The sequence below is a fragment of the Theropithecus gelada genome, chromosome X (assembly GCF_003255815.1).
Source record: "Theropithecus gelada isolate Dixy chromosome X, Tgel_1.0, whole genome shotgun sequence".
NCBI lineage: Eukaryota > Metazoa > Chordata > Mammalia > Primates > Cercopithecidae > Theropithecus > Theropithecus gelada.
In genome coordinates this window covers 83597535-83623973 of record NC_037689.1, presented here as the reverse complement: position 1 = coordinate 83623973, position 26439 = coordinate 83597535, and the positions used below count along the sequence as shown (strand labels likewise).

At 48.8% G+C, this 26439-nt stretch overlaps 1 protein-coding gene, 1 long non-coding RNA gene and 1 pseudogene across 7 annotated transcripts in view; 2 read left to right on the top strand and 1 right to left on the bottom strand.

Annotated features, from left to right (window-relative positions):
* The first annotated feature begins 554 nt into the window (after positions 1-554).
* The window catches only part of DLG3 (discs large MAGUK scaffold protein 3), a 57093-nt gene continuing 31208 nt past the window's right edge, over positions 555-26439 (top strand). For 2 of the 6 annotated variants that reach the window (XM_025372826.1, XM_025372824.1), the window contains exons 1-9: positions 555-1254; positions 4607-4657; positions 5053-5177; positions 5384-5553; positions 5863-5999; positions 6333-6477; positions 7562-7721; positions 9354-9510; positions 9931-10033. In XM_025372826.1, the coding sequence (XP_025228611.1) occupies positions 898-1254; positions 4607-4657; positions 5053-5177; positions 5384-5553; positions 5863-5999; positions 6333-6477; positions 7562-7721; positions 9354-9510; positions 9931-10033 (1405 nt within the window). In that variant the 5' untranslated portion in view covers positions 555-897. Of the gene's footprint in view, positions 1255-4275; positions 4330-4606; positions 4658-5052; positions 5178-5383; positions 5554-5862; positions 6000-6332; positions 6478-7561; positions 7722-8013; positions 8473-9353; positions 9511-9930; positions 10034-10816; positions 10983-26439 lie in introns of those variants that run through there. The other 4 variants (XM_025372825.1, XM_025372827.1, XM_025372828.1 and 1 more) reach the window with 4 other exon arrangements.
* LOC112616806 lies at positions 6573-6734 on the top strand (annotated as a pseudogene).
* LOC112615920 lies at positions 8677-11542 on the bottom strand. Its single transcript, XR_003117508.1, has 2 exons — positions 11463-11542; positions 8677-9022 (listed from the first exon to the last, which is right to left on the bottom strand). It is a non-coding gene; the product is annotated as an uncharacterized LOC112615920 (long non-coding RNA).

Genomic DNA, 26439 nt, shown 5'->3' with positions numbered 1-26439 from the left:
GGTCAAGTGTGAGGTCACAGTAATTTCAGGGCCTAGAGATAGAACAATAGTCTTGTGGAGGAGGTATTGACAGGACAGCGGGCCTCATATGCTGCTTTCTTCCTTGGTCCCCTGTAAGAGAAAGCACCTCCCTCACTCTGCTCCAACGTCCCTTCTGTCCATCCTGCTACCTCGTCTTTACTTCTGGTGGCCCCAGCTCAGAGCAAGCCTGGGGACCCATTGAGCATCTTCCTGCAACTCCCTCTTGGAAGTGGGATGGGGTGGAGTGGGCAGAGGACAGGCTAAAATTGGCGATATAAGGGCACAAGATCGGGTGCCTGAGCTCTCTGGTGGCCCACGTCCTCTGCCTCCACCTTAGGGCCAACAGTTCCCTAGAGACTGGGGGAGCTGGGGCTGAGCCTGGGGGCGCCACTGCCTCTGTTCCTTTAAGGAGCCGCTGTTTAGCATTCCTACCGCTGCCGCTGCCGCTGCCTGCCTCTGCGCGCTGATTGGCTGGAATCAACTGAGAAGGGAGCCAGGGAGAGATGCTCTTGACTCCACTCAGATCCATCCTGGGGACCAGAGCAGAAGCGGTCCTCACAGCACCCAGTCTCTGCTTGAGCTCCCGCTTCTTCTTTGCCGCTGGGCCTCGGCCCAGGAGCCACGACCGGCGACACGGAGCCGCCAGTGCTGGAGGGGGAGCCGTGGGTGCGGGGCAGCGTGGGGGCTGAGGCCCCGGGACGCCCGCCCGGCCCCAGGCCCCGCTCAGCCCGGGCGCCCCCACGGGTGCCCCCCGCTTCTTGGTCCGAGCAGTGTGAGTGTGCCCGGGAGCCCGGCGGCGGCGGCGGTGGCGGCGGCGGTGGCGGCGGCGTGGAAACCGGCGTCGGCTGGGGGGTCCGAGCCGCGGGGGGCAGTGCCATGCACAAGCACCAGCACTGCTGTAAGTGCCCTGAGTGCTATGAGGTGACCCGCCTGGCCGCCCTGCGGCGCCTCGAGCCTCCGGGCTACGGGGACTGGCAGGTCCCCGACCCCTACGGGCCAGGTGGGGGCAACGGCGCCAGCGCGGGTTATGGGGGCTACAGCTCGCAGACCTTGCCCTCGCAGGCGGGGGCCACCCCCACCCCTCGCACCAAGGCCAAGCTCATCCCCACCGGCCGGGATGTGGGGCCGGTGCCTCCTAAGCCAGTCCCGGGCAAGAGCACCCCCAAACTCAACGGCAGCGGCCCCAGCTGGTGGCCAGAGTGCACCTGTACCAACCGGGACTGGTATGAGCAGGTATGGACCAGCGGCGGGGGGAGCGGTGGGGCAACCCAGGAGGGCTGGAGAGTGGGGGCCTAGAGGCCTGGGATGCAGTAGGGGTCGCTGGGGCTCCAAGCCTGTGGACCCCGAGCCCTAGCATTGCAGCTGGGCAAAGAGAGGTGGTGGGAAATGTGTGGTTCCCTGTGTGTGTCTGTTTGGGGGTCTCCATTAGAAGGAGATTGGGAGGAGCCGTGTGTGTCAGGGGGTAAGGGCATGGCGGAGGGGCACATTTTCCTGTGTGGGGGAATTGGGTTTGTCTCTGTGGGGGTTTGGCAGTGTCTCTGTGTCTGGCAGGGGGCGGGAGGTTCTGCGGGGGCTGTGTGTGGTGTGTGTCTCCACAGGAGGGGAGGAGGGGGCATGGTGCTCTGCGTAGGGGGGACATATGTGTGTGTATGTATGTTGGGGTGTGTGGAGGAAGACAGTGGAGCTGCCGGGAATCCGTGTGGAGGAGCCCATGTGCCTGGCTCACTGAGCTTCATCCCTCGATGCCATGAGTCCCTCTCCGTCCCAGTCCCTTTGTGTGTGGATGTGCACATGGATGTGTGGAGATGTCACTCTGAATGTGGAGAGGTCTCTGTAGAGGAGGCTGCAGGGATGGCTGTGTTTGTGTGTGTGGCTACATGTATATGTGTGTGAGCATGTGGCTGCAAGAGTGTGCACGCGTGTGCCTGGTGTGTGTGTGTGTGTGTGTGTGTGTGTCTGTGTGTTGTCTCTGGTGAGAGGCGATTGACAGGCAAGGGAGGGGAGAGGAAGGAGGCGAGAGACACGTCCCAAGCAAGGCTGAGAGGCTGCTGAGAAGGACAGACTCTTTTGTCCAAGCAGCTCTGAAGTGTGTGTGCCGGGGTGGGGTGGCGGGCGGGGGGGAGATCTGAAGGAACTGAAGCAAGCTTCCTTGCTCTAGAGCAGGCATGGTGCCTGGAGCCGGCAAGGGGCAGCTGCCCTGGTGCAGGGACTGGCCCCAGTGGGGCATGTCCCCCTTGGGTACCTCCAGATGTGAGAGGGCTTAGCCCCCCCAGCCTTGACTTGGCACAGCTTGGGAGCCCCTGGGTGCTGGGCACAACTCCGGCTTCCACTCCCAGCCTAAACTGCCAGCTTAGAAAATGGAAGGAGCATCTGTGGGAGAAGCAGCAAAATGGAGGCTGGGCTGGCAGAGCCAGGTCCCTGGCACGCAAGGCGGAGGGCCTGTCTGGTTATCTGGCTCTGCAGCTCCTAGGATGGGGAGAGAGGAAGAGGAGGCTTTGCTGTTGAGGGCAGGTGATGACTTCCCCAAGCTGGTGACCGTTCTGGCTGCCTCTGCCCTCTGGGGATAGGATGTGCTCTCACTCAGAGGCAAAGGTGGGGACTTCCTGGGGAGAAGAGCCCTCGGTTCTGGCCTTCTGTCTGTCCACACTTACTGCTTCCCCACATCCCTTGCCTTGGCCTCTTACCCTTTCCAGCGAGTCCCTCTCTCTCCTTTGCCCCCTCTGTCCTGGAGGCCTTTCCCTTGCAAACACCCTCTTATGCTTGTCCTGCCTGGCTGGGAGACAGGTGGCAATCCCAGGCTGGGCCAATTGGCCAAGGTTTCTTTGCCAGGGCTGATCCCTGGATGGCTCTTGGCCCTGAGAACAAGGTCCCTGAGTAGGGGTGGGAGCTAGAGGGTGTACCACTGGGAACGGGAAGCCTCTGGGTACCACTTGGGCTGGGCTTGAGGCCTGGCTTGTCACATGTGGGCACACATGGTACACCAAATGCACACAAGAGCCACATGGGTGTCCTTTTGCTTGTGTCTGTTGCATGGTACTTAAGGCAGCTGTATTGGTTTCGGGTCTCTAAAGAGCCTTCAGTTCTTCTTCCTGGGGTCACAGACCAGGGTAAGGCTGCAGCTGGAGTCCTCCCACCAACTCCCACAGCTGTAGGGCCAGCCCAGAAATGGTGGAGGCATGACAAGCTAGTCCTCTCCCCCTCTCCTCCTCTCTGCTTCTTGAAGCCAAAGCTGTGTGGGGTGGAGGTGGGATGGGGGAAGCAGAGCAGGACATGTGGAGGAGCCCCCACCCTGGTTTCCAGCTCCCCGCTTCTGAGGAGGAGGCCAGAGGTCAGGGAAGGGACAACATAGCCAGAGAAAGGTGGGGGAGGGGTGCCAGGATACCTGGGGAGACAGGCAAGAGGGCTTTTCCATTCTTGGAGGTAAGAGTGAGAGCTAGCAGGCAGGTGCTGCTTGTATGTCCAGAATCACATTTTCACTTGACAAATGGATACACACATGTCCTGTCTGGGAGGCCATCTCTGTGGGTTGGCCAAATCACCCCTGTGTTTCTGACCTCTTCCCTTGCCTCTTCTTGCATGGCTACTGCATATTGAAGACCACGGACTCTGCTGCCAGTCAGTCTGTGGGTCACCAACTTCTCCCTCATGGGGAATCTTGTTTACCTTGCTCCAGTCCCACCCTTGGCTTTGTCTCTGACTCCTGACCAGCTCCCACCCTCACCCTTTCTGCTGAGAAACACGAAGGGCTCAGGGCCAAAAATCCTTTGGTAGAAAATGGATTAGGACTTTGACTCCTTCTGCCTATTTGAGGAATTGGGTTCCTGGAGTCCAAGAAGGAGGTATAGAGTGAAGACTCACGAGGTGCTCCAAAGTGGGGCAACTGTCCTTTCTCCCATGAGCTCTGCTGGGGTATGGGGATGAGTGACCAAAACATCAAGGGCCTTAAGAGCTTACTGTAATCAAAAGAACACCTAGAGATCCCATTGCTCTGCCGCTAACTCCCAGTGTGCCCTTAGGCACATCCCATGTCCTCTCTGGGCCTCCGTGTCACCTACTGTCACATGAAGGGGATAGGACAAGATGATGTCTGCTGTCCTTCCAGTTCGGGCACAGTGGGAGTCTATGATCCCCCAGTCAGGGAGAACTGTGGTTCAGAAGGGGAAGGGTTATCTGTCTAGGCCACTGGGTATCCCCTATGGACACTGGGTGTGGCATGGTTTGCCCGCCATGCTCCATCTCTGCCATCCCCCTTAGGCCAGCCCTGCACTCCTCCTAGTGAACCCCGAGGCACTGAAGCCCAGCCTGTCGGTGAGTGCATCACTGGCTGGCTCAGTCTCAGACAATTGATCTGGGCTAAATGAGCCGCTGGGTTTGGCCTGATATGGTTGGAAGCAAAGCAGGGGTGGGGGGTGAGTGGGGAGTGGCCTCTTCTGGGTTAGCCTGTCCTCATCTGTGGCCAAGAGGTGACCTGGGGTGCACTTGGGCTCTTCTACATTGTGGGAGTAGGGGAGGAGGCAGATTGACCAAGGGGCAGATGACTGGAAGGGCAGGGGGCACTGAGGGAATTGCCTGTGTCTCCCCCTAGGTGAATGGCAGCGATGGCATGTTCAAATACGAGGAAATTGTACTTGAGCGGGTGAGTCTGCCAGTGGGGAAAAGCGGAAAGGGAAGGAGAGGGTTGGAGCCAGGAGAGGGGAGACCCCCGAATCATGGTTTCAAGACCCATGGGGGGACCTGCATTAAGAGGATGGAGAAACAGCGGCCCTCAGAGGCCGCTTCACTGCATCAATCAATCAACTCACTAGCAAATATTAATTGACCTTGTTCACTGAGGCCTGGGGTATTGGGGAGGGGATGGGTTTCCCAGAATGGTCAGCAGAGGCTGGGTTTCTGACAAATGTGCCCAGCCTTCCATGGCCCCTTCTGAGACCTGGAGAACTAGCTCTGGGACATAAGGGGAGATGGGGTACCCAGAACTCTCTTTTTTGCCCTCAGAGAGAACAGACTGTGCCTTTCTTCCCACTTCTGCAGGGCAACTCTGGCCTGGGCTTCAGTATTGCAGGTGGCATCGACAATCCCCATGTCCCTGATGACCCTGGCATCTTTATTACCAAGATTATCCCTGGTGGAGCAGCTGCCATGGATGGGAGGCTGGGGTGAGATGGCCTGGAAGCAGGGTTGTGGGTGGCAAGGACAGGATAGAGATGAGGGGAGGAAAGCCTGCCTGGCAGGATGACCCTTCCATTAGATCTGAGGGCAGGGTGGGAGGGCAGAGGAGGGGAGGACAGAGAAGTGGGAGGAAGCGGGAGAGGGAGTGGAGGGGTGGGGGCACAGTGTCATGCGTCTCGGGCTTCCCCCACAGGGTGAATGACTGTGTGCTGCGGGTGAATGAGGTGGACGTGTCGGAGGTGGTACACAGCCGGGCGGTGGAGGCACTGAAGGAGGCAGGCCCTGTGGTGCGATTGGTGGTGCGGAGACGACAGCCTCCACCTGAGACCATCATGGAGGTCAACCTGCTCAAAGGGCCCAAAGGTGCGGCCCTCCAGGTTCCTGTGCTCCAGCCAGAGCCCTAGGCCCCAGATCCCATCTGGCCCCACAGGGAATTGGAAGGGAATGGCCTTACTCCTTGCCTGACTCCCCCTGTTCCAACTCACAGCCTACTTTTTTGACCTCAGGCCTCACCCTTACTCATCTGGGGATGGCAGCTTAGTGTTTGGATCCCCCGGAGGGAGCTCCTGTGGGGCCAGTGGGTTGGCTGGGGGAGGGGGCTTGGATTTGGGATCGACAACACTTTAACCTCTCCTTGTGGGCCTCTCCTACCCCCTGCTGGCTTCCACTCAGGCCTGGGTTTCAGCATTGCTGGGGGTATTGGCAACCAGCACATCCCAGGAGACAACAGCATCTACATCACCAAGATCATTGAGGGGGGTGCTGCTCAGAAGGATGGACGCCTACAGATCGGGGACCGGCTGCTGGCGGTGAGACAGACTTCACGGGGATGCCCAAATGGTAGGGTAGGGAGGAGGAGCTCCAGTACCCCTCACTCTGCCTAAACCTCACTCAGGGATGAGGCATCATGGGGGAATTTCAAGAGTTATCATCTGTGTTGTGTTTGCCCAGATACAAAGGCCCTACTTCTTTCTGTGGCCAGGGTCTTGCCCTATCCCCTACTTCCTGCCTCTGCTCCTCACAGCGCTATACTTGGGCCTCTGTTAGCATGCTGTTGAATTTCACTGAAAAGGCATCCCTCGGGTTCCCTGGAGAAGCCTCTCCTTCTCCCAAGTCCCAGCCTGAGGCCTCTCGTCTTCTAGGTGAACAACACCAATCTGCAGGATGTGAGGCACGAGGAAGCTGTGGCCTCACTGAAGAACACATCTGATATGGTGTATTTGAAGGTGGCCAAGCCAGGCAGCCTCCACCTCAACGACATGTACGCTCCCCCTGACTACGCCAGCAGTACGTACTCATCAGCCCCTGTCCCTGGCCTAAAGCTCTGTCCCCTGGTTTCTGGAGGGAAAGAAGTTCATACCCCTTGTTAAGACAGGCCAAGCAGCTTTGCTCAGTGGTGGCACTGTAGCAGCCAATAAGGTTTATCTGAGGTGCCATTATTATTAATTGAAAACTTTACTCAGTGCCCCACCGTGAAGACTTGCCATAGAGTCAGCATTGGCAATTTTTGACAACTTCTATGGACAGTGAATTTTAAAAAGAGGAAAAAGAGAAGCTGCAGAGGATAGTGCACAGAAGTGAGTCCGGATCCCAGGTCTGTCTTTGTTTTTTTGTTTGTTTATTTGAGACAGAGTCTCGCTCTGTTGCCAGGGTGGAGTGCAGTGGCACGATCTTGGCTCACTGCAACCTCCGCCTCCCAGGTTCAAGCAATTCTCCTGCCTTAGCCTCCCGAGTAGCTGGGACTACAGGCGCCTGCCACCACGCCTGGCTAATTTTTTGTATTTTTAGTAGAGACGGGGTTTCTCCATGTTGGCCAGGATGGTCTCAATCTCCTGACCTCGTGATCCGCCCGCCTCGGACTCCCAAAGTGCTGGGATTACAGGCGTGAACCACCGTGCCCGGCCCCCAGCTCTGTCCCTTAGAGCTGGGTGCCCTTAGACAAGTCCCTTTCACCTGTTTTTTGTTTCCTCTTTGGCAAAAAGGAGCTAATGATGTATGTGCTGCCTTCCTCATAGGACTGCTGCAAGGATCAAATGAGATCATGGATGAGAAAGCCCTTGGAAAACTGTATTAGGCTATAGAGATGTGAGGGATTATTATTAGTCACACCTCTAGTCATGCCTTTCTTTGTAGACTGCCTTGACTTCAGCTCTTTCTAAGACTCACAGGAGTGAGCCAAGGATTTAGAAAGGGACTGCGGAGGAGGAACCCTGGGTGGCGGGTGGATGGAGTGGGGAGGTGCGGCCTGAGGAATCAGCATCCCTGGGTCTCTTTTGCACCTGAAGTGGGGTGTGGGGGAAAGTCCTTGGAGGAGTTTGGGGTACCTGCCTCGACCAGTCTCTGAACTTTTGTCTCCCTTTCTTGATTCCAGCTTTTACTGCCTTGGCTGACAACCACATAAGCCATAATTCCAGCCTGGGTTATCTCGGGGCTGTGGAGAGCAAGGTCAGCTACCCTGCTCCTCCTCAGGTTCCCCCCACCCGCTACTCTCCTATTCCCAGGCACATGCTGGCTGAGGAGGACTTCACCAGGTAAGACCAACTCCCCCCACTCAACATCCCATTCAATCTACCCAGAAATTGGGGAGGGGAGGAATCCGTTTCTCCGTTTCTGGCCGGCCACAGGCTCCTTGTAGTATGGAAAAGAAGAGGGTAAGACCCTCATCACTCCCGGCTTTGGGGTCCGAGGCCCTCTCTCAGGCCTTGGGGACCTAGAGAGGGACAGAAGTGGCTGCAGGGACAAGTTCTACCATCAGGGGGAGTGCCGAGTGAGTGGCCCCGGTCCAAAAGTGCAGATAAAGAAACGATGGGGTGGAGTGTTTAGGGGGCTGAGGAGGTGAGGGCAGCGGAGTTTCCTGCCCTGAGATAGTTGCAGCCCGCTCTGCTGCAACCATTTCAAATTAGGGAAGAAAGTAGTTCAGCCGGTGAGGCTGGCGGGACTCTGACCGGCCCGGTGGCCTCGCCGGCAACGGCCCCGCCCCGCCCCGCTGGCGGCGGCGGCGGCGGCGGCGGCTGCGCGGGGCCTGGAACTGGTCGGGCCGGCCGGGGTTCCGGGGGACAGGTTTGCAGGGTGGGGCCCGGGAGGCTGGCGGGCAGGCAGCAGTGGAGCCGGAAGGGTAGGCGGCCGGGGGAGAAACAGAGGAGCTATGGAGAGGGCCCGCAAGTTCTCCAAGGGCCCCGGCTTGGCCACGGGCTTGGGCTCCGCCTCCGCTTCGGCCTGGAGGAGGGCTTCGCAGAGGTGGGCCTGGCCGCTCCGCTCCCTGCGGCCCGGAGGGGATGCCAGGTAGGAGTGGAGGGCTAGGAGCAAGAGCATCTGGAACTCAGGGAGGGAGCCTCGCCCCTGAGACTGGGAGCAAGAAAGGAAGAGTCTTGCTTGGGGCTTTGGGCTCCTCCGAGGAAAGATGCTTGTAACAAGTGAAGGCGGTGGGCCGGGAACGTGCCCTGGGAGTTGGGCTGATGGCACTGTGACCTTTTACAGAGGGCTTCGTTAGATGTGGTTAGTTTTACTCGCATTTTTCATGTGCTTGTCTGCTCTCTTCAGTTTGGCTTCTAAACTCCTTTTGGGAACCTGGGGTCCCCCTAAGAACCCAGGCGCTGCAACCCCCTGGGACTACATAGTGTTAGCTGCTGATTAAATATGTTGTTGGGGCAGCAGGTAGGAGGGGTCATAGTTGATGGGTGAAATTTTGAGACTGCAGAAGAGTATCTGTGAAGTAAGTGTGCACTTCCTGTGGATGATGAGTGCAGTCAACCCCAGGGTGACTTCACTGCCCCAACTGCTTCCTCTTCTTGTGGTCCAGGGTCCATCACACGGATTGGTAGGATAGGAGTATCTGGGAAGGAAGAGGACCAGTGAGTGGGCTCTGAGATTTGGTCTCTGAAGTTCAGGGTAGGAATTTGTTGACCCGAGAGAGTAGGGGACTGTCCACTGGGAAGTTGACTGCAAGCCCTTGGAAAGAAGGGAGGGAAGAGGAACTGAAACTTGGCACCTGACAGAACAGCAGCCAAGCAGGTTTCAGGAGACAAAGGGAGGCTCTGGGTATCATACACAGGGAACCACAACCTTACTCCCTGCAGCAAGTATGGACCTTGTTCCAGGCTGGCCCTCAAAGGACAACAGTCCGTATCTACCTAGTCCTTACTCCTCCACTCCTTTCCCACCAGAGAGCCCCGCAAGATCATCCTGCACAAAGGTTCCACAGGCCTGGGCTTCAACATCGTAGGAGGAGAGGATGGAGAAGGCATTTTTGTCTCCTTCATCCTGGCAGGAGGCCCAGCTGACCTGAGTGGGGAGCTGCGCAGGGGAGACCGGATCTTATCGGTGAGGAGACAAAGGAGAGGTGGGAGGATGGGAACTGTGCCAGTGTAAACTGGAGAGCGAGAGACCTTACTTCCTCCGAGGAATGCTTCTTGAGATGAGGGGAGGGCTAAGGACTGGAGAAAACTTATCTTGTTTTTGTAGACATCCTTAGTGACAGGGACCAGGACCAGACTTACCTTTGAGGAGGAAATGAATGCCTCTTGGATCTTAACCCTGATTGGCATTCGACCTTTATGAAGATAATTATTACACTAGAGATGTCGTATCCTTTAGGCCTTGTTTTAGGGGCAAGGTTGGAATATTGGGAAAGGCATCTAAACAGGCTTAGGGATGGGGTACCCATTTCCCTCACGTAACTGCTAGTGCAGAGGACCCCCTTTCTTGCTTTTGGGGTGGCTCACAGCTTCTCTCTTTGGACAGGTGAATGGAGTGAATCTGAGGAATGCAACTCATGAGCAGGCTGCAGCTGCTCTGAAACGGGCCGGCCAGGCAGTCACCATTGTGGCCCAGTACAGACCTGAAGGTAGGAGAAGGGAAGGTGGGAAGAGATGATGTGGGGGAGTTAGACTTACATTACGTGCTGGCTTTTTGCCATCCTAGGTAACAAAGCCACTTGACCAGGTCCCTTCTACCCTAGGGCAGTAACCTCTTCCTCTCTCCTTTTCCTTCTGGATAGGGGTTGGTTTGGGCAGCTTGGAAGCATCAATTAAGGCTGTGCTCAGAGCCTGCTGATGTGGGCTGCAGTGCAGGAGAAGGCCAGTAGTGGGCAGCAGCCTACGGGAAGCAGCATCCAAAGATTAGGGCGATTGGAAAAAGGGGAGGAGGCGGAGGGCCCACAGGAGAAGACAGGGAACTGTGTTCCCTGGAAGAGGAGAGCGGCTCTTGGTTAGAAGGACCTCAGGTAGAAGAGATCCGACCTCTTCAGTGATCTTGGGCCAAACCTCTGTGACCCCCACTCCCCTCCCCTCAAGATGACCGTGAAAGACCCATAAACGCGCTGAAAAGGTGATACCATGCCCTTGGGATAGGCGAGCTGGAGTCTACTCCCTCCGCTCCGGGGGGCCTTCTTTGTATTCTCAGTGAGCAGCCCTTGGCTGGGGCGAATGGGCGGGGCTGGTCATTGCAAATAAAGGCGTTTGATTGGCTAGGGCCAACCGAGGCCCAGGTGCCGAGGTGAGCCGCGGGAAGGCGCGCCCTAGCCTGCGGGCGGGTGGAGTGGCCATTGGCCGGCTGAGCGCGGCCTCCAGCCGCATGCCCCGCCCCCTGACCCAGGAGGAGGGCGGCGGGTGCCCCTCCTTCCCCCACTCGCGCGCCTCAGGCGTCTCCTCCTCCTCCCCCCTCCTTCCCCCTCCTCTCTCCTCCCCTCCTCCCGCGCGCCCCGCTTTGTGTCCGTGGTCTCCCGCGCGGGACGGAGGGACTGGCTGGAGCTGGCGCTTTCTCAGCACTAGACCTGGACTCCGACCCGGCGCCAGGTGAGGTGGGGCGGACGGGGGTCAGGCCCCCTCGCAGTCCCCCCTAACCTCTCTACGGCTCTGTTCTCAGCCTCTTTTCCAACACCGTGTCCCCCAACTCTGCCCTCTCCCCCGAATGCCTTCGTTGCGTGCCCCCAGCCTCCTTCTGAGACCCTCCTCAGGGCCCCTCGGAGCGCCGCGCGGGGCTCTGCTCCCGCTCACCCCACACTGGGCCCAGTCTGGCCTTCACCTCTTGGCCGTCACCTCTCCCCCACCGCGAGCTGTGCCCCCTTCTCGCCCCAGGGCCTCTGTCCTGTCTCAGCCCCCTTCCTGCCGGCTGCTGCGCCCCCAAGCAGCTCCCTAATCCCTTGCCCCAGAGGAATTTTCTAAATCTTCCCCTCCCCCGAAACCCATTTCTCCACCCAACCTGGCCACCTCTGAGAACAGCCGCGAACGGATTGGTATTCTGCCCCCTCCCTTTTGTTTGCAAGGGATTCATACCATTCCCGACTTCTTTCGCCTCCTCCCCTTTGTCCCCTAGGGCTGCAGCGCCTGGGCTCCTGGGACACCTAGGCCCTGTGGGCCGGTTACTAAGGTGGAAGGGACCGACCTCTCCCTGGCAGGTGCTCTATTTCCGCGATGAGAGGGGGAGAGGCTGGGAGCCCTGTCGCCAAGCTGAGAGGGATGGAAAGCGCCTACCTTTGTCCTTTCCGTTCCCCTCCCCCCATGCTCCTTCAGTGCCTCAAGAGCCTGAAGGGAAAGAAGAGAGAGCCTGCGACCTTTTCCACGAGGCTCTTCTGATCGAGGACAGAAGTGTAAGGAGGTAACTCGCAGGAGAGAGAGCTTGTTGGTCTGAGGTAATGGGAAAGAGGGATTCACATGGACACTTTGAGTCATTTCTCTCCTTGTTTGGTTTTCAGCTTACTGATGAGGAACGCACCTTAGGGTTATTGTTTTTTTATGATTTATGTGTGTGCTGTTCGCTTTCCAGTACAGAGCTAACCGTCTGATTTTTATTAGCAACTAATATTTATGCATTTCATGCCCACAACTTAGACAACACAGGTTCTGCAAAGGAAATGGTTTTTCTTGCATATTTGTGTGTGTATGTTATAGGAGAAATTGATGTTTCTTTCGGTTTTGCTCTCTGATGTTGGGCACATGGAAACAATACTGTGAATGTGTGTGGTGGGGGTATGCTGGATACTAGTGACTACATATTTCTATGACTTGTTGGGGGAATGCAACTGGTTTGCATAAAAGCTGCAAGTTGTCCAGGGTAAGGGGATTCCTGCAGTGTTTATTGCTCTCTGAGCATATTTCTGAGAGTTTATAATGTAGGTTGAGGTGCTGTTTTATGCTAGTTCTTTCTACCACTTGCCAAATAAGGCCTTTCTTCTTTTAGGATTTAGGTGAACCACTGTTGTTAAGGCTCTGCCACCCCAATCAATCTTACTTCCTCCTTTGGTTTGGTAAATCCAACAAGTCCCCAACATGCAAAAGCTTTTATTTTTTCCCCCCCTTTGAAAACAGATCCCTGGAGACTGGTCCAGAGGGACTGTCAAGCATTCTGTGTTAGGCTCTAAATTTTCTTTGATAAAGTGCTAGTTTTTAAAAATAAGGACTCCATGTTGATCAATTTATAAATAAGTGTGGTTCTTCAGAGGATTGCATCACGGTGTATTTACAAAATGAATAATCCAAATACATGTATGTCGGTTGGCAAGAGACTTTGCATGTGATTGGCCAAGTAAGTGTTCATTACTTGAATTTGTTTTCTTTATGTGAACGTGAGAGCTGGAAAGGATCAAGTGGTCCAATTCCCCATACTGAAACAATGACAAGAGAACCAAGATATAACTTGCCTAAGAAGGGAAAGTTACCGAAGGTCAGCATCAGAGGGTCAGCAAATCAGCTTAATCCTGAGGTCTACTAGTTGGGACAGACCATGCTTGTGAACACTTGAGGAACCTAACACCTAGTTAAAAGCGGAGGAGCAGCAAGGAGACTGGGGAAATAACAGAGGAGAGATTAGGAAGAGTGTAAGGGAAAGAAAGATTGACATGGAGGGCAAGGTTAGAGTGATCTCCATGGTGGCCTCTGAGGCGTCCTTGCCAAACCAGTGCAGCCTTTACCTAGATAGCCTTTAGCATGAGAGCTTCAAAAATAGGTTTGACTAATTAGAACAATCAGAGTAAGACAATTTGTCTCCTTTGTAAAATGGTGTTGAGATAGAAGTCATTTACCATACAGTTCCCTCATTTAGGTATATATTTCAGTGGCTTTTAGGTATGGTTGTGCCTCCATCACCACAGTAAGTTTTAGAACTTTTTGTGTGTGTGCGTGAGACAGTGTCAGGCTCTGTCTCCCAGGCTGGAGTGCAGTAGCACGATCTCGGCTCGCTGCAACCTCCGCCTCTCAAGCTCAAGCCATCCTCCCACCTCAGACTCCTGAGTAGCTGGGACTATAGGTGTGCGCCACTACACCTGGCTAATTTTTGTATTTTTTGTAAAGATGGGGTTTCACCATGTTGCCCAGGCTGGTCTTGAACTCCTGGGCTCAAGCATTCTTCCTGCCTTGGCCTCCCAAAGTGCTGGGATTACAGGTGTGAGCCACCATGCCCAGCCTAATTTTTGTATTTTTAGTAGAGATGGGGGTTTGCCATGTTGCCTAGGCTGGTCTTGAACTCCTGAGCTCAAGCAGTCCACCCACCTCAGCCTCCCAAAGTGCTGGGATCACCGCTTCCGGCCTAGAACATTTTCCTTGCCCCTCTTCTTTTAATACATAAAAGGTGTGCAAGCATTAGAAAGATGATGGGTTTAGGACAATTGCTTCCTAATGTTCCTCCCCTGGATACTTAGGAGGTTGGTGGCAACTTGAGAATGCTCTGTGAAATTCTTTTTTTTTATTTGTTAATTTATTTATAGAAACAGGGTCTTACTATGTTGCCCAGGCTGGCCTCGAACACCTGGCCCAAGTGATCCTCCCACCTCGACGTCCCAAAGCACTGGGATTACAGGCATGAGCCATAATGCCCAGCCAAGATTCTTTCATATATCTGGTTTGCTTAATGTGGGTTTAACCCATAATGAAGTATAGGAACTGTTTCTTTCTATTTGAACTTTGTATTGTGCCTAGCATGGGTGCTTTACAGGTGTTTTTTATGATGAGGCTTTGGAAAATATTAAAATAGAAATAGAAATGCTAAATGATAAGATACCACAGTGAGAGATGCTATTTAATGGTTTCATTCCTGATTGCTCCAAACGGTTGTAGACACAGCAGCCCTACCTGTTAGCTAAAAATAGCATGATGTTCTTGGACATGTATAATACTGCTTAAAATTCAATTGAACATTTAAAGAACTGGCTCTTGGCAAAGGCTCTCTTAAAATCTATTCTAAAATGAAAAATATTTTTCTGTGACTTGTGAAATTGTCCCACCAAAGGAAGGATGGGTTATGTGTTAGAACATTTTGAGCTCTACATTTTCCCTGTAGTGACTTTATGTCAACCTCTGTTTATAAACTGATCTAGTATTTTTCTTGAAAGCTCTTTCGTTTTTAGAGTAGAAACTGATCTCAAAAACAGGAGGTGAGTGAGAAATTGGTCATTAAGGTAGCCTTACTGGGAAATGATCCTTTGTGACCGGTCTTTTCGGGAATGTAAATCCAGGCAGGCTTGGGGGTACAAGGAGTGAGAGAGAATGGGAGTATTTCTGTAAGTTATTTTAAGGTGTGAATAAGCATACTTTTACCATGGAACACCTTTGGGTAAGGCCTGGAAGAGTTAGAAATCAGTGGTAATAATAACTTGAAAGCATAAAAGGGATATTTTCCCCATAACATTTAAGTAACCATTCCATCTCCCCCTTTTTGAGAATGAAGGATGTAAACGTAACTGCTATCCTATCAGCATTGAAAGCACAAAGTTGAGAGTATACCAAGGCAGAGAATCAAAGTTCTGAAATTCCTATTGCCGTCCTAAAAGAAGGCAAGGTAAGGAAGAAAGAAAATGATTTCCTATCATCAGCATTTGTACACTGTGAACAATTTGAAGGCAGCTAGTATTACATTTATCTTTGTGTCCCCAGCCCCGAGTATGGAGCCTGGCAAATAGTTTGTTGAATTATTATCTCTGTTTCAGATACTTTTATAAGCACTAATCTTCAGAATATCCCTGTGGATTAGGTGGTATTATCCCCATTTTACAAATGAGGAAAGTGAGGGTCGGAGTGGTTGAGTGACTTGCTCAGGGTCACACAGTCTGTAAGGGACAGAATAAAAGTTTGAGTACAGATTTCTGGAGAACTTCTTTGAGTCCAGGGCTTTTGTCACTAGGCCACAACTATCTCCCTACCCAGATACATCTGGCTACAACAGAAGATATCACTCTGAGACTCTTCAAGTGCCAGAAGCTGTCAACAAATGGAGTATAAATGAACTCCCAGGCCGGGCGTGATGGCCGTCACGCCTGTAATCCCAACACTTTGAGAGGCCAAGGCGGGTGGATCAGGAGGTCAAGAGATCGAGACCATCCTGGCCAACATGGTGAAACTCCATCTCTACTAAAAATACAAAAATTAGCTGGGTGTGGTGGTATGTGCCTGTAGTACCAGCTACTCAGGAGGCTGAGGCAGGAGAATCGATTGAACTTGGGAGGTGGAGGTTGCAGTGAGCTGAGATCGTGCCACTACACTCCAGCCTGGTGACAGAGCCAAGACTCCGTCTCGGGGGGAAAGAACTCCCAAATCTCAACTTTTTAGTTTTGATGACCGTAAACTCCTGCCCCAAAGGAAGAAGTAACTTGAGGGTAGATGGCCTGCTGGGAAGCCTGAGGGAGATCCCTTCTCCTGCAGAAGGAAAGTGGATTCGGGAAGACTACCAGGGAATGATACTGTTGGGGGAACCCCAGGAGGAGCCAAAAGATGAGAGTTGGTGAGTTGGTTTACCTGACTTAATAGTAAATGTGTGCAGGCTCAAGGATATTAATGGAATAAGCAAGTATTTTTTAATTCTTCAAGTGAAATGGAGTTGTATTTGTCATTCATTTTTTATGATCTTACGATTCACTCATTTAAGAGCTTCAGTGGTTTTCAGAATGTTCACAGAGTTGTGCAACCATCACCGCAATTGATTTTAGAATTTTAATCACCCCTGTACACTTTAGCTGTTACCCTTCATCTCCCCATCCCCCTCATGTCTAAGCAACCACTAATCTATTATACTTTTTGTCTCTGTGGATTTGCAATCTGGACATTGCATATAACTAGATTCATATAATATGTGACTGGCTTCTCTCACTTAGCATAATATTGTCAAGGTTCATCTGTGTTGTACATGTATCAATACTTCATTCCTTTTTATAGCTGAATAATATGTCATTATATGGATATACCACATTTTGTTTGTCGTTTGATGGACATTTGGGTTGTTTCCACTTTTTTTGCTGTTATGAATAATGCTCTGTGAACATCTGTGTGCAAGTTTTTGCATGGACATGTTTATATTTCTCTTGAGTATATATACCTGTGAGTGGAACTGCTGGATCATATGACAACTCTGACCTTTGGTGTAATGGCCAGGCTGCTTTCCACATTTAGGCTGCAACATTTTACATTCCCACCAGTAGTGTGTAAAGGTTCCAATTTCTCCGCATCATCCCCAACACTTGTTATTGTCAGTCTTTTTGATTCTAGCCATCCTGGTAGGTGTGAAGTGGTATCTAATTGTGGTTTTGATTTGAATTTTCCCCCATGGCTAATGTTGCGCATTTTTCATATGCTTATTGTTTGCTGTTCACTTTTGTTTTGCTTGGTCCCCTAATTTGATTCTCTTGATTCTCTCTCTGTTTCCAAATTGACTTGAGACCAGAGCAAGCCAGCTATGTTATTAGGCAACTAGAAAGAACCAGGAAGATAACAGCTTCTCACTCTGACTGCTTTGTGTGCTGGAGGGGTTTAAGGCTTTGGGCATAGATAATTTTAGCTCAGGAATGCTGATCTGATAAAAATGATAGGGCCCACTTTTTTTTTTTTTTTTGAGACAGATTCTCGCTCTGTCACCCAGGCTGGAGTCCAGTGGCACAATCTCGACTCACTGCAGCCTCCGCCTCCCAGGTTCAAGGGATTCTCCTCCCTCATCCTCCCAAGTAGCTCTGGGATTACAGGCACCCGCCATCATGCCCGGCTAATTTTTATATTTTGTAGAGACGAGGTTTCAACATGTTGGCCAGACTGGTCTTGAACTCCTGACCTCAGGTGATCCGCTTGCCTCGGCCTCCCAAAGTGCTGGAATTATAGGCGTGAGCCACCATGCCCGGCCAGGGGCCTACCTTTTTAACAAAAAATTGCTGATAGAAATATAATTCACATGCTACAATGCACTCATTTAAAGAGTACAACAATTTTTACAATTTTTAGAGTTGTGCAACTGTCACCACAATTTTAGAACATATTCACCCCAAAAAGAAGCCCTGACCCCATTAGCAATCACTCCTCATTCCCTGCCCCCTGCCCTCCCCCCCGCCCCCCAGCCCTAGGCAGGCAACTACCAATCTACTTTCTGTTTTCATAAAGTTGCCTATTCTGGCCAGTTCATAAAAATGAAGTCATGCAATATGTGGTGTTTTGTGCTCGGCTTTTTTTCACTTAGCATAATATTTTCAAGATTCATGTGTGTTATAGCATGTATTAGTACTTAATTCCTTTTTCTTTCTTTTTCTTTTCTTTTTCTTTTTTTTTTTGAGACAGAGTCTTACTCTGTCACCCAGGCTGGAGTGCAGTGGCGTGATCTCAGCTCACTGCAACCTCCGCCTCCCAGGTTCAAGAGATTCTCCTACCTCAGCCTCCTGAGTAGCTGGGACTACAGATGTGCGCCACCATGCCCAGCTATTTTTTGTATTTTTGGTAGCAATGGGATTTCACCATGTTAGCCTGGCTGGTCTCAAACTCCTGACCTCAGGTGATCCACCCACCTCGGCCTCCCAGCCTCCCAAAGTGCTGGGATTACAGGTGCGAGCCACCGTACCCGGCCACTTGATTACTTTTTATGGTTGAACAATATTTCATCCTATGGTTATGCCACATTTTGTCTATCCATTCTTGAGTTGATGGACGTTTGGGTTGTTTCCACCCTTTGACTATTTTGAATATTGCTGCTATGTAAACATGTTTTCAGTTCTCTTAGATGATACGTACTTAGGAATAGAATTGCTAGGTCATAGGTAACTTAGTGTTTAGATTTTTGAGGAACTGCCTGGCTTTTTAAAAAAGTAGCTACACCCTTTTAGGCCCAGCCCTGTTCTATATACTTAGAAGAGAAAAAAAATTAAGTTTTCTTTTCAGTTTTGCCCCCTGGAGCTGAACTTCATATGTGTGTGTTTGTTTTGGGCTTTTCTTTGTTCCATGTAACCCAAGGACATGGTGCTAGATTTAGTAAAGCACTCTGTATTTAGCTGGTCAGGTGCTTTCTTGTCTTCGTTAGATGGTTTGAGGCAAAATCCTAGGAGCTTTGGTGTCCGTAAAACATCACTTCTTCCTGATAGGGTAGAATTATTAGAATAACAGTAATGAGAATTAGTTATTTCTTTGTTTAAAATTTTTTTTTGAGACAGAGTTTCACTTTTGTTGCCCAGTCTGGAGTGCAATGGCGCAATCTCAGCTCACTGCAACCTCTGCCTCCTGGGTTCAAGTGATTGTCCTGCCTCAGCCTTCCAAGTAGCTGGGATTACAGGCATGTGCCACCACGCCCAGCAAATTTTTTATTATCTAGTAGAGATGAGGTTTCATCATGTTGGCAAGGCTGGTCTCGAACTCCTGACCTCAGGTGATCCACCTGCCTCAGCCTCCCAAAGTGCTGGGATTGCAGGCGTGAGCCACTGTGCCAAGCCTGAGAATGAGTTATTTCTTACTTAATTGTAGCTTTTTAGGATTTCTCTTTTGTTTAATATGTTGCTTGTTGAAATCTTGACTCTGATATTGACACTATTCCTTTGTTTAAAGCTTTAGTCTTATATTCCACAATAGGGTAATTGTTTTTTGTAAAATATATTGGTTTTGTTCCTTTTATGTAAGAATGTATATATGTATGAAACATATAATATATATATGTATATATATATAAAATCTTGGCAGAGGAGCCAAGGCCTTGGGTTCTGACTTAAAGTAGCTGAATGATCTTAGACTAGTCAACCTTCCTCTCAGGGACTCAATTTTTTAATCTATAAAATGAGGAGACTGTGCAAAATGATCACTAATGTCTAACTCAAATTCTGTGTCAGATAAGTGGTAGTGAGTTGTGAATTCAATTTACAAGTTCCTATTTGTACCTGGACTCTTTTTTTATTGTTTAAATTAGGGATAGGGTCTTGTTGTATTGCCCAGGCTGGTCTTGAACTCTTGGACTCAAGTGATCCACCCACCTTGGCCTCCCAAAGTGCTGGGATTACAAGGGTGAGCCACTGCACTCAGCCCCTTTTTTAATTTTAATTTTCTTTTTTATATAGAGACAAGGTCTTACTATGTTGCCCAGGCTGGTCTTGAACTCCTGGGCTCAAGGAGTCCTTCCACCTCAGCTTCCCAAAGTGCTAAGGTTACAGGTACTGCACCCAGCGTAGATTTTTATTTCCTTCCTTCCTGCCTGCCTTCCTGCCTTCCTGCCTTCCGTCCTTTTTTCTTTTGCCTTGCCTTGCCTTTCTCTTGCCTTTCTGTTTTCTTTCTCTTTTCTTTTGTCTCGCTTTGTCACCCAGGCTGGAGTGCAGTGGTATGATCATGGCTCACTGTAGCCTCAATTTCCTGAGCTCAAGTGATCCTCCCACATCAGCCTGCCAAGTAGCTGGGACTACAGGTACGTGCTACCACACTCTGCTAATTTTGGTATTTTTTTGTAGAGACTGGGTTTTGCCATGTTGCCCAGGCTGGTCTTGAACTCCTGAGCTCAAGTGATTCCCCTGCCTCCGCCTCCAACAGTGCTGGGATTACAGGCTTTGAGCCACCACCCCGGCCAAGACTCAGAGTCTTGAGCTAGTAACAGTCTTGCTTTTATGAGGGTCTTGTCTTCCCCTCGTGAAATGGACTTTTGTTTATTTTTTGCTGAATTTAGGTATCTTTAAAAAAGCAGGCTGGGCGTGGTGGCTCATGCCTGTAATTCCAGCACTTTGGGTGGCCAAGAAGGGTGAATCACTTGAGCCCAGCAATTTGAGACAGGCCTGGCCAAAATGGTGAAACCCCATCTCTACTAACAATACAAAAATTAGCCAGGCGTGGTGGTGCACCCCTGTAATCTCAGCTACTCAGGAGGCTGAGGCAGGAGAATCTCTTGAATCCGGGAGGCGGAGGTTGCAGTGAGCCGGGATGGCACCACTGTGCTAAAAAAGCAAAGGCCCTAGAGATTTTATGATCTTTCTACTTGATGAAATTAAGTGATAAAAAATTTGACTAGACCAAAAGAAGAAAATTAACATATTTTTTATAAATATGTACATTAGGGGCCTAAGTAGACGTCCTTTGGATTTTCAAAAAGGAGAGAATTTTGCAAATTTTGGGTTACATTCCAGGGTAGATTAAGAGTTGTTTTGTACATATTCAGAAAAAGAAGTGGTGAGCACTAGGAGCTAGTATTGGTTCACCAAGGACAAAAAAGTCTTGTCAGCCTGACCAAATTTTCTTGATGGACAGGGTTAACTGGGTTGTAGATTAGGGAAATATGGTAGATGCACTATATTTAGATTTCTGCAAGGCATTCACAAAACTTCTTTGGTTTACTTTTGGATAAGATGGCTGGGTGATAATAGTGATATGTTTAACTGGTCTTGTCTGGAACTGGTTGAATGAATAGTCCCAGAGGAAAATGATTAATGAAGCCAGGAGCAGTGTGGAGAGAAGTTTCTAGTGCATGTGTGTCCTGGCTTTGTCCTTGAGCCTATCATGTTAAGTCTGCTTTCCCATTCTCTTCAAATTATATTTTTCTCCTGTATTTAAAAGTATATTACATTTAGATTTGTAGAAAATTGGAAAATACAGAAAAATACAAAGTAAAGTAAATTCAAATCATCTGTAAAACTATATCCAGAGATAACCACTGTTGTATGTGTATATTTCTGTGTATTTCCCTCTAAACTTTTATATATTTATATTACATATATCATATAACATGTTTGTATCTATCTGTTTTAAGAATGAGATTATTGGCTTTAAGCAGTTTTATGTTCTTCCCATTAACATATGTCATGAACATTTTCCTAGATCACTATATATTTTTTGAAAAAATGATTTTTAATAGTTAAATAATATTTCATCATGTGTGTGCCATAATTTGCATAACCATTCTCCTGTTGGTGAACATTTAGATTATTTCCAATGTTTTGATATTACACAAAACATTCTGATTGATATCCTTGTATACAGTTTTTGTGAATCTCTGATTATGCTCTGAATAGATTTTTTTAAGGTGGAATTACTGGATCAAAGGGTATGAACATGCTTAAGGCTTTTGATGTATTTGGCCAAATTAGCTTCCATTTCCACTGACAGTATAAGAATGTCTATTTCAAGATCCTCGCTAACATGGAGTATTATTTTTTAAGACAATTTCTGCAAATTTGATAGGTTAAAAATGTTATTCTTTAATTTGTATTTTAATTTGTATTTCTTCTGTTAATAATAGAGTTGAACATTTGTGTGCAAGTGTTTCTTGGTCATTTGTGTGTGTGTGTGGATTGCCTGTTCATACTCTTTCCCCATTTCCCTATTGGGGTGTGTTCATCAGTTCTTATTGATATATAAAATCTTTAATATGGTTAGAATATTAATTCTTTGTCACATATATTGCAAAGACTTCTCCCAGTTTATAGTTTGCTTTCTTTCTTTCTTTTTTTTTTTTTGTGATTTAGTCTTGCTCTGTCGCCCAGGCTGGAGTGCAGTGGTGCGATCTCAGCTCACTGCAACCTTCACTTCCCAGGTTCAAGTGATTCTTCTGCCTCAGCCTCCCGAGTAGCTGGGACTACAGGCGTGCGCCACTACACTCGGCTGATTTTTGTATTTTTTAGTAGAGAGGGGGTTTTCTCATGTTGGCCAGGCTGGCCTCGAACTCCTGGCCTCAAGTAGTCTGTCCACTTGAGCCTTCCAAAGTGCTGGGATTACAGGCGTGAGCCTCCGTGCCCGCCTGTTTTTTAAATTTTATCTTGATGTACAGATGTTTTATATGTTTTTATGTGGTCAAATCTATTAATGTTTTGTGTATTTTGCCTGTGCTCAGAGGTTTAGAAGGGCTTTCCCTACCCGAGGGCAAATAAATACCATCTGAGTTTTATTCTAGTTATTTAATATTTTTGTTTTTGTATTTGTTTTTTTTTTAGAGACAGGGTCTGGCTTTGTCACCCAGGCTGGAGTGCAGTGGCCCAATCATAAATCACGGCAACCTTAAACTCCTAGGCTCATGTGATCCTCCTGCCTCAGCTTCCCAAGTAGCTGGGACCACAGGCACATGCTACCATGCATAGCTAATTTTTGTGGGTTTTTTTGTAGAGATGGGGTCTCACTGTGCTGCCCAGGCTGGTCTCTCAAATTCCTGGCCTCAAGTGATCTTCCTACCTTAGCCTCTCAAAGCACTGGGATTACAGCCAAGAGCCACTGTGCCTGGCCTATTTTTGCATTTAAAACCTTAACTTGCCTGGAGTTGATTTGTGATGTAAAGTAGGGTACTAACTTAGTTTCTTCCAAATGTTAATGAATTACCTCAGTACCGTTTGTTAGATAATCCATCGTTTCTCTGCATTGTTGAAGTACCACCTTTATTGTAAATAAAATTATTTTATATACACACACGATTTGGACTTTAATATTTTACACTGGGATTATCAGTTATTGAAAATGACCATAGGTGTTTTGACAACTTAGATGAGAAGAGTATTTCTCCAGGTCCCATTTTCTGAGTGTCTTCCACAGAAACTTGACCTAAAGGAGATTCAGTTGAGTTTGTGATCCTGTGGGTGTGACAACTGTGAAGAACATTTGAATCCAGACTCTCCACTGACCTGGTAAAACATAGCAATTGGTTACATTAACTCAAGTTGTCAAACTTCATCATAAAATGTGTGTGTTTTAGTTAGTGCGTTATAGCATCTCTGTTAAGTGGAAAAGATTATTCTTAACAAGTGTACCCACCACCTGGAGAACAGGGAAAAGGTACAAATCTGTCTTTATTCTCATGTTTTTTGGATGAGGTATTTTGTCTTGGTGGTCTTTACATATACTTTGGCTTATGGGTTGCAGGAGCCAAAGACTCTGTTAATCTTTCATTTGAATATGCTATATGAAATTCCTTTTAGATATAGAGAAGGTCCTATTTGAGGCTTTTACCCTGATCTGCTGGGTGATCCGGAATAGGTGAGAAGGCAAGATCCTGTGAATACTTTTTCTTAGTTTGATGTGAGATCAAGGCATTTTTCATTCCAGTCATTTTAGACCAGGTATTTTTTTGTTTGTTTGTTTTGTTTTTGTTTTTGAGATGGAGTCTCACTCTGTCACCCAGGCTGGAGTGCAGCCGCATGATCTCAGCTCTGCAACCTCCGCCTCCTAAATTCAAGCGATTCTTGTGCCTCAGCCTCCTGAGTAGCTGGGATTACAGGTGCCTGCCACCACGCCTGGCTAATTTTTGTATTTTTAATAGAGACGGGCTTTCACCATGTTGGCCAGGCTGGTCTTGAACTCCTCACCTCCAGTGATCCACCTGCCTCGGCCTCCCAAATTGCTGGAATTACAGGAGTGAGCCACTGCACCCAGCGTCTTTTCTAAATTTGATAGGCAGGATGTTATTTTGTAACTTTTGCCTTTTATATCTTCATTTGAGTCATTTGTAGTCTATACTACATGCAGAATAAATATCTTCTGTTGCTACCACTTGTTTCCTGTCTCTACAATATTTTCCTGTCTGTAATCAAATAGAACCAAATAAACAATACCGGTTGAGAAACTTGAGCACCTCTCAGCTTTCCAAATTAATAAAAAATGTCATTTTTAATTTTTGACAATTTTCCTGTCATTAGGGAGGTAGATGGATTTGCAAGCAGAGGCTTAGAGGAGAGCTGGACTTGGAAGCTTGGGTGTGTGTCCAGTTCGCAATAGTGAACCTTGTAGTTTCAGTCCCCTTTGATGCTTTATTGGGCTGTTAAGTATATCTTGAAACCTCTGATATGTTAGTGTTTTGCAGAAGTGGTTCATGGTTTTGTTGGTCAGTTTTTAGCATGTTTGGGCATGTGAAAGGAGAAAGTTTGTATTCTTTTTTTTTCTCCCATTTGTTCCTGAGGAGCCAAAATTTGAGAATTACAGAGTCCAGATTTGTCCTGTCAGACCTCTATATCCAGTTGGCACATTCAATAAATGTTGACTTAACAGGGGTGCAGATCACCACACTAAACCTTGAGAAGGAAGCAAAAACCACATCAAGGAGCTTATATTTTAGTAAACGACATCACCACTAATTCTGAGCACTAGAGTTTACAAGGGTGAGGTAGTGGAAGGTCTGGAAACTGTGTTGGATGGAGAATGGTTAAGGAAATAACAACAGTTAACCTGGAGAAGATGTAACTTTTTGAGGACATTCTTGAGATCATTCTGCATTATGGCTGATATCCCACCTTTTCCATGTCTCCCAGAAAAAAACTCAGCTTCTTTGCCTTTGATCCTTTCTCACTCTGCATCCAATCAGATGTCAAATTTTCTCCTTTCAAGCTCCAATATATTTCTTTTTTGTCTTTCTCCACTTTTGAAGGATCCAACATATTTCTTGATTCCTGTCTCTTCTGTCTTCATTGCCCTTATACAATGTCAGGCCTTTATAATTATTGTCTGTAGTAGTAGAGTAGCTTCCTGTTCTCTGTTATCTCTCTCTCTCTGTCCTCCATTCTATATTACACCCCCAGAATAATTTCCCCTCAAACCTAGTTCTAATTGTACTACTTTCCTGTTTAAACACTTAAACGCAGTTCCCATTCCCTAGTAAGAAAAGTCCTATCTCAAGCACTTATAATCTGGCCTGCAACCTACCATTACTTCCCCTTCCCCTGTTTGCACTCTGTCATCTACTCCCATTTTATTCAGTAGTCTTGTTCCAGGCTTTTCCAACTCTTTGACCTTCTTTAAACTATTCCTTCACACTGTTTTGAAGGAAAGAACCCATCATGTTTTATGCTGTTTTAGACACGAAAATTAGGACCAGCTGGCAGAAGGGATGGCGCTGAACCAAAAAATTTTCTCGGCTGGGTACAGTGGCTCACGCCTGTAATCCCAACACTTTGGGAGGCTGAGGTGGGTGGATCACTTGAGGTCAGGAGTTCGAGACTAGCCTGGCCAACATGGTGAAACCCCGTCTCTACTAAAAATACAAAAAAAATTAGTTGGATGTGGTGGTGGGCACCTGTAATCCCAGCTACTCGGGACACTGAGGCATGAGAATTCCTTGAACCTGGGAGGCAGACACTGCAGTGAGCTGAGATCGCACCACTGCACTCCAGCCTGGGTGACAGAACGAGACTCCTGTCTCAAAAAAGAAAAAAAAAGGAAAAGAAAAAAAAGAATTAGAGAGCTTCCCAGTATTGGACATGTTTGAGCAAAGGCTGAAGGGCTAGCTGGTTTGGATGCTGTAAAAGCAGGGGCTTCTTACACTAGGGGCTGTGGAGGATACACAAACATAGAAAGCATGTGTTTCGTCGGTCAAGAAACTTAAATGTAGATATAAGACGCTGCACTTATTCTCTTCACAGTAGCCAAAGTGACACACATACCTGATCATGTCCTTCCTTTCCTTAAAATCATTCAATGGCTTCTTTCCATTGAGAAAGAATTTATCTTAGGATAAAAGCAAATAACCTGTCCGGGCACAGTGGCTCACGCCTGTAATCCCAACACTGTGGGAGGCCGAGGCGGGCAGATCACCTGAGGTCAAGAGTTTGAGACCAGCCTGGCCAACATGGTGAAACCCTGTCTCTACTAAAAATACAAATATTAGCTGGGAGTGGTGGCAGGCGCCTGTAATCCCAGCTACTCGGGAGGCTGAGGCAGGAGAATCGCTTGAACCTAGGAGGTGGAGGTTGCAGTGAGCTGAGATCATTCCATTGCACTCCAGCCTGGGTGACAAGAGCGAAACTCTGTCTCAAAAAAAAAAAAAAAAAAAAAGCTAATAACGTTACCATAGTCTACAAGGCCTTGTATGATCTGACCCCTGCTTACCTCTTAGTCTTATCTCCTGCCAGTATCCCCTTACATTCCTATGTTCCATACATTTTGTACCCTTACTTCATGCTGTTCCTTCTGTCTGGAATGCTTTCTTCACCAGTGCCCTTTCCCTGGACTCAGCTTAAATGTCACTTCCTCAGGGAAATCTTTGTTGAACTCCACCCCCCTCCCACGGGTAGGTTAAGTCACCCTATTAGTCTCTCTCTTAGCATTTTCTTCATCACAATTATCACAATTGTAATGAAAT